This window comes from Apteryx rowi, unplaced genomic scaffold (genome assembly GCF_003343035.1).
Source record: "Apteryx rowi isolate R43461 unplaced genomic scaffold, aptRow1 scaffold_509, whole genome shotgun sequence".
Taxonomy (NCBI): domain Eukaryota; kingdom Metazoa; phylum Chordata; class Aves; order Apterygiformes; family Apterygidae; genus Apteryx; species Apteryx rowi.
In genome coordinates, this window is record NW_020450771.1 from 518,681 (window position 1) to 535,824 (window position 17,144).

Here is a 17,144-nt window from a genome sequence, read left to right on the forward strand (position 1 = left end):
CAGAGCTGGGACTGTTTAGCCCAGAGAAGAGAAGACTGAGGGAGGGATCTTATCAGTGCATATAAGTATCTGAAGGGAGGGTGCAAAGAGGATGGGGTCAGACTCTCCTCAGTGGTTCTCAGTGACAGGATGAGAGGGCACAAACTGAATAACAGGCAATTCTGTCTGAACCTAAGGAAAGACATTTTTACTGTGAGGATGACTGAGCACTGGAACAGGCTGCTCAGAGAGGTTGTGGAGTCTCCATGCTTGGAGATACTCAAAAGCTGTCTGGACATGGTCCTGAGCAATGTGCTGTAGGTGACCCTGCCTGAGCAGGGGGGTTCAACTGGACGATTTGCAGAGGTCCTTCCAACCTCAACTGTTCTGTAATTCTGTGAATTAAATAAATTTACAGCGGACTAGGAGCAAAGGGCAAAGACCTAATCCAAAATGTTACCTGATCATCTGGTTGTACTTGAAATCAGCTTCAGTGAGACTATTCAAATGGTTAGAGTTAAGTTCATTCGTAACTGGGATCTGATTTCTAGCCTGTTACTCTCAGACATTAGGCATTGCTGTCTTTAAGAATTATACATCTTAGTTCCTTGTGTACTACCATGTACATATATCCTTAAGCATCACTAAGTAAGGAAAAATCCTCTAATTGGGTTCCATAGAGACAGTGGCACCTGTCAAAAATCAAATGAAGTTTTTTCCAAAAAATAGCAAAGGTGTTCAGCATTCCTTGACTTCAAGGGTAATTCCTGCATTATACCTATTGTCAAATTACTAGTTCAGTTGGCAAATACATTATTATAAATGCAGAAAATCATGAGTTTCTTCATCCTGTAGAGTTATTTCCCTTTSGAAGCTTGTATGTGTTTTCATCAAGAAGGGGCTTGGGCATGGAGCTGTGTTTTTGTCTGAGCGCATGGCTAGGTAGTTACTTCAAATGGCCAGGACCATGGACAAGGTAGAGCAGACTGCTGTTAACTCTGACTTTCTACTATTGTCTTAACAAGCGATGAGCACGAAACAAATTCCTGGAAGTACACACGGACTCCTCTAGCATTAYAATCCAAGAGCAGAGGATATATCAAATGAACATGGGATTCATTTCCAACTTTTTCCTTGAATATGAGATCAAACAAAATGTTGATACAAATCTAGAATTTTGTGGCTTGGAACTATTTTTAATTTAAAAAGAATAACACATTCTGTGGATGGAAAATAGACATAACTTGAACTATAAGTCAAATTTTATCCTTTTCCCATTAATCCCTACCAGTTTTTCATGAACTACAATTTTCTCATATAGCAGCAGAGAAAAGTGATGCACACATGATTCTCCAGTGGGAAAAGAGCACATACCACAACTTACAGGGGCACATTAAAGTCCTTTTCTATTTGACAAACACTGATTTTGCCACTATAGTACAAGAAATCATGGTTCAGCCTCTTTTTGTTTTGCTGTTTATAGAATAATTTAGCCTTCCTGTGTATCCAAAAATCAGACTAAAGTCAGAGGGAGCTTGTGAACTGTTAAATTATGGCACACAATTGCAGTAAACAAACTGCATAAAGGCAACACAACATAAGACTCAAAACAAGGTTTGCTAATGATCCTTATTTAATAAAAAGCTACAGTAATAGCCCCCAAATACTTCAATAAGACAACTGGGAGCTGTAGTGGTCTGGGAGCTGTAGTGGTTTGGGGTCATTATTGTTGAGTGCTTTTAATACAGTTTGCAAAAGTAACCTTTCTTTGTTTTCTGTGTAAGCTGGCAGGATGCCTTTGAAGCTGAAGAACAAAACTACAGCAGGGTCATACACTAACAGTGGCTATTTTCTTCTTTCTTTACATTAAATTCCCAGTAGCAAAGGGAGCGGAATTTTGAGGGGGGGAGAGAGAAAAAAGATAACATTTTTCACCAGATTATAATTATTTCAAGGTGGATGATATGTTGCTATTTATCAGTGACCCTTTGATATATTTCTTTCTTCTTTGATTTATTCAGAAACAAAATCAGAAAAGGCCAAAATATCATGATTAACAAACAGAATAGAACCACGGGCACAAATGCTCCAGTAGCAGGAATTAGAAACATACAAATAATTTCCTCAGGCCCAGCTTATCTGAATGATATTAGAAAAAAGCTAAGCTGCTTCCTCCCACCCCGATTAATTATCTGCTTTTTACACAGGTCCTGAATATCAAATTTAGATCATGCTGCCCTACTTACTATTTGTTTAATTTTCATTGAATGCCTTAAGGATACCTCATAAATTAGAAAAGTGAATGTCTCCAAAGACACACCTCTGTTCTTACCCCAAGCGCACCCCAAAGTCCAGTGGTTTTACAGTTAGCATGCTTCCAGGTGTGGCTGCTCCTGAGCCTTTTGCGAGCATGCAAAGGATGAGAGGAAGAAAAGATACGCCTCATGTTAGATCGTGGTATTGTTCTTACTGTTGTCTACCGACAACAGTAATAATACTATTATTATTTTTATAAACATATTATTGCTTTTATTAAACAGTGATTATGGCAAGAGGTTCTTTTGTTCAAGAGCATTATGAGAAGAGCAATGCTTTTGGGTATGAATGAAGAGAAAGTGAAGATATTGGAGGAGAGACATCAGAAAAGAGAAAATTCAATTTCTTGTTTTAGGACAATAGGTTGTTAAACACATTAAAAAAAAAGAGTTGGCAAAACAAGATGGAGAGCAGCTTGAACTTTGTTTCAGGAGTACAGTGAAGAGAGTCAAAGATGTAAATGTAGCTAGAATAATGGGAAGAAAAAATGAGTTTCAGTGGAGTGCATGGAAAGAGCAACGAGAGGAGAGAGGCCCAGGAAGAAGTGGATGACTGCAACAAAATGTCTCAAATGGCAAATACTTAGATGTGCTCTGCTTGTCTAGTGACTCTTGATGCCATACAGCTGTATGGATTCATATACTGGATGTCAGAAATAGATAGGTAGGCCCAGATCCTCAGCAGCTGTAAAGTGACGTAGCTCCCCTGGAGAAGGTGATGTCATGCCAGTTTCCACAAACCCAGGACCTGGCCAGTATAGAAAACAATTTTGCATATAATCAGATCATCAAAACACAACCTAATTACCACATAAGATGAATTCTTAAACTCCCTTTCTTATTAAAAACAAACAATAAGCYCTAGCAAATCAGTTCTGTAGAAGCAGTAAATAAGTCAGGCATTCATCAGCCGTGCATGTTTATTCCAAAGAAACAGATCATTTTCCCTGCAGTCACTAATTCCAGGGACTTTGAAAAGGGATGTGTCAGTTCAGAGTTCCCTTAAAATCAGACATGGCAGTCAGCACGGGATCTCCTAGTGGTACTTGGAGGGGGAGAATCCTGCTTTTCTGAGGTGTCAAGCAGTGTCCTGCCAACACTGGTAGTCAGCTACGCTGTGATTGATTTGCCTTCTCGCAATGGATCCTTTGAATCAAGACTGCTTCACGAAAGATGAGTTTTAGTTAAGCATAAGCTCTTTGTTTTTGTACAGAGGTTTGTTCTACTCCAATGTTGTATGGAAGTTGCAACTTGGAGACCGAGTGGTCCTTCTTCATGTAGAAATGTGCAGATGTACATTGCATTGGGGTTTTAAGGGTGCATCTGCTTTGGTGACAGATATGCCCTCTGTGAACACAAYTAGCACAGTCTGTGCAAGGTTTAAAAAACATTCTTGTTTCAGGAGAAAATTACTTAAAACCACACAACTAGCTGTAGCACTGGAGACAACCTATATATACTGAAGTATCCTTAATGGGAGCTCTTGGCTGTGACAGGGACTGCTGGCAAGAACCAGCCCAGCTGTCATTGATTTCTGTGTATTTTGGATCAGGCTTATGTTTCACAAGAAGCTACCTGCTTTCTCATCCTTGAAAGATGAAGCGTGATATTTTCATTATCATCCCAGTGTTTTCTCCAGCAGTGTTTACAGAACATTTTGCAAACGTGATGCCTCATTCAGGAGAACCAGATCTGAAGGTTTTCAAAATTTGTGCAATTTCTTTCTCCCTTCTCTTCTAAATCATTTTTATTTTACTTTATTCACCTTACAGATTACTTGGAGCTGCAGCGCCTGAATCTAAATCTATCCTTCAGAGCCTGGAGTTAATGTAGTTCTGAGTTCTGGCTACATCTAATTTTAGATATTGAGGCTTAACACCAAGTTCTCATTTGTTTTCAAAATTTACCCAAAGTTGCTCAGTGTTGTTCAGTGTCAATATTCTGGCTTAGAAATGCCTCTAATTAAATCATCGAATGTAGCATTTTCTCCCAGTAAATTACTATTCACACTCTGAATTTGAACCAAGAAAACTGCATGTTCATGCTCAGCTGTCRAACTGAATGAAAGGTGCTGGGCTTTGAAGGGAACATGGATAGGATTGATGATTGCATATTCAGTTATTCCCTAATTTTAAAGGAGTCACCTGTTCATAAGACAAACGTAAACAGCTAGAAGTAAAAAAGAGGCAGAAGATCATCCCCTTCCCACTTCCCCCAAAATTTCTTTCAGAAAAATACCCTAATGCCTTGTTTAATTCAGTTACTAAAGGGAAAGGTGCTCTCACTGGATCCTTGTGCAGAAGCTCAGCATTTCCTTACAAGAGAGGAACCTATAGAAATCTGTTCACTGATCTGTACTCTCTCTAGGCTATAGGCTGTCTGATTATAGTTGTAAAAAGCATGTGCTACACATTGTAATTGTGAGATTGTGAACCCAGCAAACCCCTTAAAATGGCACCATGCTCCGTAGTTATCTTAAATATGTTATTTATGCTATTTTATTTGCTAGATGGTAATATTTAGAAAGTTAGATTGGGGGGGGAGAGGGTTCAGCTGTTACTGTATTCAAGAAACATAAGGTGCAATGTCCTTGAAATAAAGAGCACCCCTTGCTCCTTTTTATGTGTTTCAGTGCATCTGAATACCATTTCTTCTTTATGAGACTGTCTTGTCAGGACTAGTTTTGCATGTATCAGCTGTTAGTAACCCTGCACTGGATCTTAGCTTTTGAGTATGATTTTTTTAATGTTTATCAATTGCAAAAGCTTAGCAAAACCCTATTGTGCTGATTCTTGTGTCACTGCTGCCATCTTCTGGAAAGTTTTTCATATTGCTGCGTAGGCTTTTTTTTAATTCAGATTAAATTCAGAAACCAGGAAATGAAGAAAATATATATTTCTTTTAGAGGGCTACAGCAACAAAGGAGATGAAGAAAATATATGCTTCATTGAGATGGCTACAGCAACACAGTCTGAGTAGTACAAAATAAAGGTTCATGTGTGGGGAGTGCCTTGGTCATGTAGGGTTTTTTAAAGGCACACGAGGAAGTGAGAGACCTGATTTCTATTGCAGTTCAGTGTGAATTAGGCACTGGGTAATTGCTCAATTCTCATCAGCTTCCTAACCTGCATGTTCAGTTCTTCATTTCAAGAACCATGTTAATGAATCCATCAGATTCTAGGTCTGTTTGCACATATAAATGTGCAGCTAGCAGCTCAAATGCCCAGGGCATACATCCATAGCAGCAGTATTATCATATGGAAATAGGTTTGTCATACCATTTTGGGGTATATTAATTGAACTCCAAAACTGCTAGAGATGGAGCTAAAGCCGCAGGCAGTAAATTTAATTCCTTGTGACATTCCTTATGACCAGCTACATGCATTCAGCAACAAATACCTTCTTTAAAATTGGGAGAAGTGATAAAGCGCAGGTCATTTTAATGTAGCTTCAGCCACTTTGTTGCAAAAAAACCTTTTGACACAATGCAGGTAAAGTGCTAAATCTTCTGCAGGAAAAACATTTTGAAAGATACTCTGTTATGCCTGTTATAAAATGCTTTTTCTCTCACTTTCTAAGGGAATCTCAAGATAACTCTAATTTCCCCTCTTTATATCCTACTTCCTTATAAATAATGCTTCCTTCCTTGTAAATTTTACTTCAGATTCTTCTTTGTATCTATTTTACAGATGACAGCATTTTTTCCTTAGGACATAATCCATGGTCTGACTTTCTTCATTCTAGAGTAAATACAGTATTGTTCCATTGGAGTTACAGTGGATTTATGTTGGTGGGAGAGATACACAGTGKATGTTTTAATATATGCCTGTATGTGTTATGTATTTAGAGATTTGGGGTTTTTCTTCTTTTTATCAGTAGTAAGTGGATGCTGTGTTCTTTAGTGAGATATTCAAAATATAGAAAATATTCTCCACTAGATTAAAAAAAAGTTTTAAAAAATCACAGTTTAGATACATTTTACATCGTTGGCTGCCTTTAAAATGTTCCTTCTAGTCATAAATCCCTCTAATTCCCTTATCCTTTGCACTTAGTTTCTGGTGTATTCCATTAAATGATAAAGAGGGAATAATAGTTTTTCCTTTAGTGTTTCCTCATATAAATGCCATATAATTTAATATGGAAATCATAGGCAGAAATCCTAGGTTTACCTGCATCCATTTTGCATTTTCCTAGTCATCCAGCCATTAAATTGCTCAAAATTATAAGCTAAATAGATGCGTCTAGGCATTTGTACCACTCACTTCAGTTACTTCAATTGGAACAGAATTAAGCCAATATACGAATGTTTTTTCTCTCCAGTGGTGCCAGCAAGAACATAACACTGACTTAAGTTTTTTTGTCATGTCTGTACTGCACAGTGAAGTCAGGCATCTATGTACTTCTGCATCCCCAAGCTAGCTCCAAGCAGTGCTGAAACATCYACCCAGCGTAATACAGCATCACGCAGTGATAGTAGTCCAGGTCCCAAAAGCACTATAGCTGCATTAGCTGCAGGTTACTGATATGGCTTTAAAACTTCCAGCAGGGCTAGCTCAAAGCTTCTCACCAGTGTAGCTGCAAGCAAAATTCAATTTTGTCACCTGAAGAAGAAGGAGCTTGACTCCTGCTGCTGTGGAAATGAGAGGAGAGGGCGGAGAGGAGAAGAGGGCACGCAGGGGTGAGGAGCCAGGGAAGAAGGCTTGCTCTTGCTCTGCAGCTGCTTCTGGGGTTAGACACAGTGGCTCCAAGGAGCTGCGTTTAACATCAGAGGACTTCTCATACTCCCTGTAGCACCAGGACTAGAAGCCTGGCTCTCTCCTTAGCTGTTCAGAGCCCTTGCGCAGGCGAGATATGCAACAGGGACATGAATGTTTTGCTGCTGCCTTTAGCAGTCTGCTGCTGTAGGCAGCTGCCTACTTTGCTGTGGCTTCTTTGGCTTCCTTTCCCAGAAGCAGCTGGGTCAGCATCAGCCCAGGCATCTCTTCCCGGTGCCCCAGCCCAGAGCATTGCTCTGCTCACAGTAGATGTTGTGCAGTTCTGCCAGGGCCACCTATGTCTGTTTGGCCAACCAAAAAAACATGGTCAAAAATTCAAAAATTCAAAAATTCTTCAAAATTCTTCAAAAATTTTGCAGAGTTTGAGTTCATATTTGCCTGGGTAGTCAGCTATCAGGTGAATTTTTTTAGTGATGACAACATCTGACTCTCTTACGCAGACATGGCAGCACAAGTGGATGTTTTTCATACTATCGATATACCACATAATCTCATTACCAACTCTCCTTAATAGTGTTTTATACACTTTTAATTTTTTTTTTCTGGAACGGGCTAGCTTGACCCACATCCCAGTCAATGTACTAAGAACAAGATTGTGCAATACCCGTATGTGTAGGTCTGGGGCAATTCAGAAGGAGGCTTAGGGTGGCCAGATAAGATTGCCCATCCACATAAATCAGTAATCAGGAGATTTGGAGAGGTCTGAGAGATGTACACTGAACTTATACCATCCACGTTACCAATCCATTTTATAGGCTAAAACAGTCTGATGCCAGGAAGGCTCCAGGAGAGGCTATCTGTTTGCAGATGCAAAAACTCTTCAGCACTCTCTGAAGAGACTTGGGTTATGAATGCCGTCATCTTACATCTTAGCAAATGAGCCTGTGGGTCATGTTTTGTTACTCAGCAGGGAGAATTTCACTTTTAGATTCCACAGAAAAACGTGGAAAGCTCGAAGACATTTTGATACAGTCCTGTACTTAAGGCTTTTAATGTTTATAGAAAATTGCCACTTGTAATATTGATGGTAAATTGCCCTTCAATTGCAAGAGATGCACAGAGACTGCAGCTGTATTTTTGACACCATGTTTTGACAGATTGTTGTTCTCCTCACAAAAATTTGATTTTAGATGAAATATGTATAGTAAGTGTGTGTACCTTATTATAAGGAAAAAGACCAAGATTGTTCTGCAAGTACTACCATATTTTGCAGTTGCATTATATCTGGTAAAGCTGGTGTCATTAAAAATGGATACTTTTTCTACTGTGGTGTTTATGGTAGCATTTGCAAGGTTTTATATAACTGACAATGGCAAAGCCATACCACAAATCCTGGGTAAACATAGCTACTGCAAATGGTAAATATTCTGTTTTTAAAGGTTCTTGCTGTAAGCACAAGAAATAGTAAAAAATGGGGCATATAGCTGATAGTCTCACACTTGGTGCTTGATGTAACAAAGTGCCAGAGGCAAAGTCAATCCAATACCCCAAATGTGTAGTTCACAACAGTAGCTCAGCAAGGACTGTGACATTCTGCTAAAAAAAAGGGGGGGGGGGGTAATTGACTTTAGACGAAAAGAAATACCAAAGTACAGAGTTTCAAAGTACAAAATGCTTAGTCTGTGTTTATGCAGGTTTGAACTCTAGCCAAGCAATCAGATTGCTCTCTTACTCAAGGTATATATAGTATACAGTATATAGTAAAACCATTTCTAGTGAAATTGGGGTGTTAGGTTTTTTTCCCCCCACAAAAATACCTTTTTTGTAGGTACGTATCACTACAACATTGTAATTTATACTTTGTAAAGTGCAATTGGAAGTTATATTTTCCTAAACAAAAATACACTATAAAGAGAGATGACATTGGGTGGTATGGGCAGTGCCTTTGTATATGTCATTCACTGGTGGCTTTGATTTGCCTTAAGGCATGCCTGTATTCTAACTATAAATCTTTGCTCCAATCAACAGCTTATAGTTTGACTACAAAAACTCATGTAGGACTGAAATTTGGTGCCTTATCATATTTCATATTTTCAAGATCTTTTTTTGACCAGGTGATCATGTCATCAGGTGAAGAGAAAGAATCTCTTGCCTTTCCAGTGTTTTATTTGTGCTATTTAATTAAACACTCTCCAGGTAAAAAAATCTAGCTAAAAAAATCATGATGGCCTGATTAAAAAAAACAAAAACAATCATCATCTGCATTCCCTGCATACAGCTAAACAATTGCTGTTTGGAATTCATACGAGCTTTTGCATGATTTGTGCTGTCTACTTATTTGCACTCCCCCCATCATATTTTCATTTCCCAAAACAACTAAGCGTGGAAACACTATAGCTGTTACCTTTATTAGACTGAGGTTTGATCTTATGAAACCAAGGTGTGGCTCTTCCAAGCAATGATCTTAGATGACTACAGGGGAGTCCGATGTTTAAAAACTCTAAATCTTCTCTATTACATTGCTCCTGTGAGGCCTTGGACAGGCTTCTGTGGTGTGAATCCTCAATGGTATTCAGGTTTTCACATTGATTTAATTAAGATCTTCAAATTTTAAGGATCTTGGGCCTATGGATTTCTATCAGTTAGGCTCCAATCACTAAAATAGGAATAACACTACTTTGCTGCTTCAGGAACATTGTAAACATTGTAAATAGGACAGATTTGCTAACAGTTCCAAGATGCTCTGATGGGTTCATGATCAAAGCCATACAAGTATCCTAGAATGTTACATTTTTCTGCTTTGATGGGTAATATATAACCAAGCTGTTCTCAAATGCAAAAATGACACTAGTCCTCTCTCTCTGTATTAGATTATACTCAGTTTCCCTAGTGTTCTTTCTAAGGGCTATAGGCTCCCCACATTACAACAGCACATTATATGCATTTTCTGGTGGCTCATTAAATAATAAAATTGACACCTGCCATCTGCAGTTTATCTTACCCTCAGCATGAATTATGATTGTAAGGGAGCACTCTTTCTTTGTTTTGTTTTTATGGACTTGTTTTTGGAGGAAAGAGTGGGTAGAGGTATTGAAAGTTGAGTTCATGCGATACATATTTGCCTCAGAAGGCAAGAAAGAAGTTGTAAGCCCTGCATATTAATGAAAGGTGGTAAGATCTGTGATTTTCCTTTATTCATATAGTCCTGCTTCTGAGGAACCTTTTCCTGTCTTGCATACAAGGTTTACCCTAACAGCAGAAAGCTCCATGGGGAGCAGAGAGATGTTGATCCTGCCTTCATTTGGTAGCTTTAGTTTTCATGATTCCCATCTGTAGTGATTGGTCTAGACAGCCAGCACTGAATGAGGGAAGGTAGAAGAGAAAAGGTAGAAGAACCGAGATGACAAACAATCTCGAGAAACATGCTAATCAATATAGTCTCAGTGACAATAGGCCATATCAGGAGAAAGTGATTTAATTCTATTATGAGATTACAAGTTTTGTAAGAAAAGAAAATTGTACAAAAACACTTTAGATTCAAACTACAGAATATTCTGATAAGGAAATATGTCACTAAAGGACTTTAGGGGACTGGGTTCCAACTGAAATGATGATGAGCAAGAGGGTTTGTGCAGCAGCACAGTCTCACCACTACCATGTGACGGTATGCGTGCTGCACTGGGTGGTGGTCGTGTAGAGACATCTTTTCTAGGGAGAATCCCTGAGCAGCAGGGTATTGCTAGTGGCATTCAAGAGGGCTTGATAATAAACCTGTTGCTATTCAATATTTGTCAGTGATCCAGAAATAAATACAAAGACTTAGCTGATAGGAACGATGCAGAGATTAGTGAAATAACAATTAATGGCAAATACAAGACAGTCTGCAGAAAAGTACCATGGATATGATTTGGACCTGGGGGTGGGGTGGGGAGGAGGAATGCCTTATTCAGTGTAAATTTAGAGTTTCTCTGTTTAGCTTAAAGAATWTTAGGAGGTAGCTTGATTACGTTAGATAAGTACCTTCACAGGAAGAAAATATGTGATACTGAAAGGCTATTTTAGCAGAGAAATGCAAAGCAGAAAGCAGTGGCTGGAAGCTATATACTGAAAGAGTCAAATTATAAATTAGATACAATTTTCAACAGTGATTTTGAATAGCTGTTAAAACACTGTACCTGAGGTATGAATAGATCTTTTCTCACCTGCGGTCTTTAATCTAAACGTGAATGTCTTTTTTGGAAGACACGCTTTGGCCAAACTGTATATCATACTTAATCTGTCTTTAGTCTAGCTAATAGTGATAGCTGTAGCAGTGAAAACATGGCAGCCCAGGTTTCATCATGGATTACACAAGCCTTGTAAGAAATCTGTGTATATACTTGAGTCACTAGCTCACACAGAAGCCCCTAGCAGTGCACAAATAGTGCTGCAGATTAAACTTTGGCTATGAGTACCTCACTACAACCTTGCCTTCATTTTGCTATGTAGACTCATGGAAGGAGGTAAGAGTGAAAAAGGGAATATCTGAGCTGAGGGTAATTTAAAAATAACAGTAGGAAGCTCAGACTTGAAGGTTTTTGTAGGGATTCAGGAATGGCAGAATTGTATTTGAAGTATTTTGGATGAAAGATGATTTTAACAGTAACATTTGACAAGTATAACAGGGAGACACTATCAGTGCTAGAGACCAAAGAAGAGGAGTTTGCGGTTAGCAAGAGAGAGAATGAGAGGTGTCATGTTCAGTCCAAGGAAAAGCAGATCTATGAAAAGTTATGAAAAAGGAAATGGCAGAATCCTGTTTCTAAAAAACCTGCCCACTTAGCATGTAAAATATAAAGTCATTTTCCTTTCATCCAAAATAAGTGCTACATTCTGTTCTCCCTTCCAAACTTAAAACACTGTGAAAGGCCTAGTCAGAAATAATTGAGAAAATAGCTTGGTTCCACCACCCTAGTTTTCTCTGCATCACTCTCAGCACTGCAAAAGTCAGCTCTGGGCTTCAATTGCATAAAACTGGCCAGAGTTCAGACTGATTTTGCCTTTTGTTTGAATGAGCATAAAGACTGGGGCATTTTAAAAACAGGATCTGGATCCCTGTTGATATTTTTAATACCTCTTTTTCTGAGGTCACTTGGTTCAGGATTTCTTCTTAGGTCCCTCTCATACATTTTTACAGATATTCAAAAGCCCATAATAGCACACACAGAGGTTATATTCATTTCCAGTGCCTAAATCCCTTAAGTGCTTTGGGGATTTCCCTGCTAATCCTCATTTTAATGCATAAACCTAGAGGGTAGGTTTGAGACCTTTGGGATTTATTCTTTTTTTTGGTTGTTTTCCAACCAAAGAGTCTTTCAAGGGTAGCAACAGTAAGTGCTAAACACACAAAGTTCTTGAACAGTTGTTATTATCACAGTAATCTGCCAGTCTTCTTGGCAAATAAAGGAGAGAAAATATGGCTATTATTAGTAATTACGCTCCTTAAAGTAATTTTTAAACACATACTAATATCAAATTTATGAAAAAGTGTTAAATCCTGATTAAACAACTTAAATCCTTTTCTTTCCATGGGCAAAATAACTTTATTAATATTAATGAAGCCACAAAGTACAGGTTAACTGACAGCATTTTTGCAGTTGCTGTATTTCATTCCTGAAACAGTATATTTTCCATGTCTGAATGTAAAAAATGAATGAACGTATCACAAACTTCTCTTTGTTGTAAGTGACATGAATTTTCTTTATGACGGATGCTTTGCCGTAAAAATGGAGTGTTTAATGCATTTCTTTTGGGAGATGCTTATTTATTCTGAAAAACTGATCATCCTCCAGGGTATTCTTTTGCCACAAAACTGATTTTACATCTCATCCATTATCTATTAAGATGTGAAAAGAGTACCTGTCTCACCAAAAAAATCAGRCTTCATCACAAGCATGTAACAGGATCTGTCATGGACTTACTTACAGAATATAAAATTGTCATAATATAGAGAGTCATGAATGTTTCCAGTAGAGCAGGCCTATGGGGAAAGTGTTGTTAAACAACGCTGTGATCTTGCTCCTGAGGATATTTTATGTTAAAAGTAAGCATAAAAAGTGGCCTCTATAATGAGAAATTGCATATCACACCTTTTAATAGTACAGCATGAGTTTATGAATAGCATTTTTATAATAAATAGGAACGGGATGCAGRCTACATTCCAAAATATGTGTCCTTTTTTTTTTTTCTTCTTTCTTCAGTATTTCCCCCTTTTTAAGCTTTATGAAATGTGCAAAATTGCACTTGCATGAGAACTGTGAGAGAGAGGGGAGGGAATTGCGAAAGGAGAGGGAGAAAAGGAAGCTGAGGCATTTTGTGATAAGGCAGTTATAGCAACTGTACTGTATACAAAATCCTCTCAGACAAATATTTTCAGACAAATGTGTTCAGAAAGAAATAAAAAGTCAGGAAGGAAAAAGAGAATGGGACACGTATGGTAGGAAGCACACTTAAGCCTGGCCACAACCTTCATTGTTAAGTGATAACACGTCTTTGAGATGCTAGGTATCGAGAGAGTTCCTCTGTGTATGTGTTTGGGCAGTGCTCACCATGGCTGAAACTGTACCACTCTACGACTACTCTAGTGCAAATTTTTGAGTTTGTTGTTGTTATTAAACGATATTATAATGTAATAATACAGCCTCTCATACAACATACCTTGCAAAAGTGCCTCCTTCATCAAACTGTTGGCTAGCAAGCACAAATGAATTAGCAGATCGCTGTTAATTGAAGTAAAATAAAACATTTTAAACCATTGAAAAAACAGTGAAGAGAAGAGACAGGAAAGCAAACCAGTGATTTTGTTTGATATCACTGGAAAATAAAACACTCCCTCCATTCCTCCACTCCAAATTTCCCTGACATTCTGAATAACAGAATCAACCCTTTTGGACTTTCATAATGCTGCTTTTCATAAAAGTCTAGTTTCTTTAGCATGACAATGAAATATGATTTTCAATGGTTCTTATGAAAGTGACAATGAGGCTTGAAAGAGTTCAAAATGAAATTGCAAAAGATGGTATTTGTGGCAGACAAATGTTCCAGTGTCATGTCCTCCGGATATCATTATTCATTACATGTGAATGCAGCTCTGCATCTAAAAATCAAGGCTGTTTTATCAGTCTCGCTTATAATGCCGGTCAAAATTGCTCACTGGTGAGAGATCTTTCAGAGTCTGGAGGTGTATCAAGACAGCATGGCTTTAGAACAGCATAAGATAGACCCATTTTACATTATTGACTTTTTCTCTTACCTGCAGAGACATAGAAATTAATGCAGCATTGATGGGTCAAAGATTTTGTCACGTGTAAAGACAGATATCTTCATTTTAGAGTAAAAAAATGCATCAAACTTGATACATATGAACCAGTTTAGGTAGCAGTGGCAGCTCAACCTAAGGGATGGACAATTGTTTTACTCTTCTGCAAAGACATTACTTTTGGATGAACCCTTATGCAAAGAACAATAGAATTTAAGGAAGATGAAACCTGAACAATTGCAAGAAATGCAATAAGGGTCTAGAGGCAGTCCCTTAAAATCCATGTAGGTAACCAATCATTGTGTTCTTTCTATGGATTTTTTTTAAACCGCTCTATAAAAGTCCAYGGAAAGGATACAATTTGCTATAAAATCATATTTCAAATGACTTATATAAAGTTATCATCTCCTAGTAAATTCAGTAATAGTTTTCCATATAGAATGTGTTCTTTCCAGAACTATACAAATACACTACTTCCATTAGTAAACACTATAAAGCAGAACTGCATGTTTCAGCCAACACCCTTCTTGTATAAATAGATTTCCCTGTATGAGAAACACACCCAGAAGTATCTAGTATGACTTTATGTTCCAAAATGGACCATATACCAAAACCCCATTTTTAATAATGACATTTATTTTATTTCACTGAAGAAATGTATCATAATAACTGCATAATTGTTGTGTTAATGATCAGATTGTATAATGAGGTGCATAATTAGGAGGATTATGGGAATTTAAGGGGATGAGGAGGGCAAGAGCTCATTTGCTGTATGGCTCTCTATGATAGTAATCTGCTGTCTATATTCCTAATGTGTTTTTATGATTTGTGTGTTTTGGTTTGTTTTCCAGTTTGTGTTCTGCCATCAATGCAAAGAAGAGTACCATGAAGGGGAGTGCAGCTCTCTTCTCAGCGCGCAGGGAGCTGTGGCCCAGAAGGTAGGGAACCCCATTACTCATTATGGCCTTGGCCCAGCTAGAGCAGCATTTGTCAAATGAGTCCTAATTATAATCCTAAGTAAAAGCAATTATGCTCATGTTGAATTACTCCAGTCACTGGAGTTGCCGAATTGGCTTTGCTGTGGATTTCATACACTTTGACTGATAGAGCAGTTGAGTTCTGTCAGAAACACACACTGCTCTGACATCAGTTGATAAAGAAAAGGCCTTCCCAATGGGCTTTTGAGGTTGTCTGCTATTCAATGTGAGCATCTTTGAAATGCTTTCTGTAGTCTTGCTGCCYTTCAGCTTATATTCAGTGCATTAGTCAGGAAGGCATATGGGTTTGGACAGAATGGCAGGGGTTTTTATATAGCCTAGGCTGAAAATGCTGTTGGTAGTTTATATTTTAGCTTAGAGAAATAAAAAACGAATTGCCTAGGCTGGAAGCTGTTAGGTGGTCATTATTCTAGGCTGCTCTATAATTTTGTACCTATTGTACATAGACCTGGACAGAAAATAGTTTTTCTCACCCAACATTTTTCTTTTTTGAGATTCCATTTTCTCTGTTCTCCATGAAAAATAAACCACAGTCTTTCAAAAAAAGGGGGGGGGGGCAGGAAGAGTGCAAGGAATGGGAGAGATTACCTCTAAATATCTCATACATTGATGGCCGGGGTGCTCCCCAAGGAAACAGAAAACTAAGATTCAAATGTCTGACATGTCTGATGCTAGGAGGAGACCTGACTGCTGAGTCCCCACACAGTCCAGCGTACAGACGTGGGCTGTGGGCAGGTGCCAAAGGGGGCTGGCAGCCAGCTGTCTGCCCCGCATGTGCAGCTCATGTGCAGACCTGCAGGCAAGCTCTCTCTGGGGCTGGCTCTTGGGGCCTCTTATGTAGGGACTGGGAGGGAGCTGGGGCCCGCTGGGAAGCTTTGCCATGTGTTCCCATTAGATGCTTCATTTACTGTACTTTGGGAACCCTGCACGAGGCTATGCCCTGTGTAGAGGCTGTTCTCTTTAACCTTTCTTATTGAAGCTCTCCTACTTTGTACAAAGAATAAACATTCTTTGAGCCAGAATTAAACAGTCTGTAGCTTAGTGGCTTATGACATCTACCTCTGGTGCCCTGGAACATAAAAACTGTTGTGCTGTATGAGACCCAAAATTCATCTAGCTCAGTACCCTGTCTCTCACAGCTAGGCATCAGGCATTGATGTGTAGAGAAGCGTGCAAGAGTACAGTGATGCCCCATTTTCTGAATACTTTCCCAGCCTCTAGTGATTTGTGACTCAGATGTGGTATTTTGTGTTTAGCTACCAGCAAATTTTTATTCCATGTATTTGTGCAATCCCTTTTTTGAAGCCATGTATACTTCTAGGATTCACAGTACTCTGTGACAAGGAGTTTCACACCTTAACTACATTCTATGAAGAAAGATCTCCTTTTGTTTGCAGTAGCCTTACAACACTGTTCCAGCTACCATTTATGTAAAAACAAAACAGYTTCAACAGAGAAATTGAGAGATACTTAAACTAAAATAGCCAACAGCCTTGGTAAACTGGCGACCAAGGTTCAATGTCTTATCTGAATTAAGTAGAGATAAAACTTAAATATGTCTCAACATGAACAGTGAGCACTATCCCCACTATGCTATTGTTGGCCATTAAAAAAAAAAGTCATTTGTGATTCTCAAATAAAATTTTGAAAAGTTAGACAGAAAGTAGCCACATCTGTATTAATTACCTCATCCATCAGGCAGTCTGAAAAGTTGGTCCAGAAAAGGTGAATTAAACTCAGTAATGTATTCATTCAGAACTCGGTGACAACTCGTCACTTTTTGTCATACCTAATTGATTGTCAAAGCAGGGGGATGGTTCCCATGGCCTGGGAGCCCCTC

General features: G+C 38.5%; 1 protein-coding gene across 1 annotated transcript in view; it reads left to right on the plus strand.

The window, feature by feature from the left end:
* Positions 1–17,144, plus strand: part of PRKN (parkin RBR E3 ubiquitin protein ligase) — a gene marked incomplete at its 5' end in the record, with an annotated part of 536,136 nt that overhangs the window by 498,551 nt on the left and 20,441 nt on the right. The window contains one exon of the mRNA XM_026080011.1: positions 15,158–15,244. Coding sequence (XP_025935796.1) covers positions 15,158–15,244 — 87 coding nt within the window. The remainder of the gene's footprint in view (positions 1–15,157; positions 15,245–17,144) is intronic.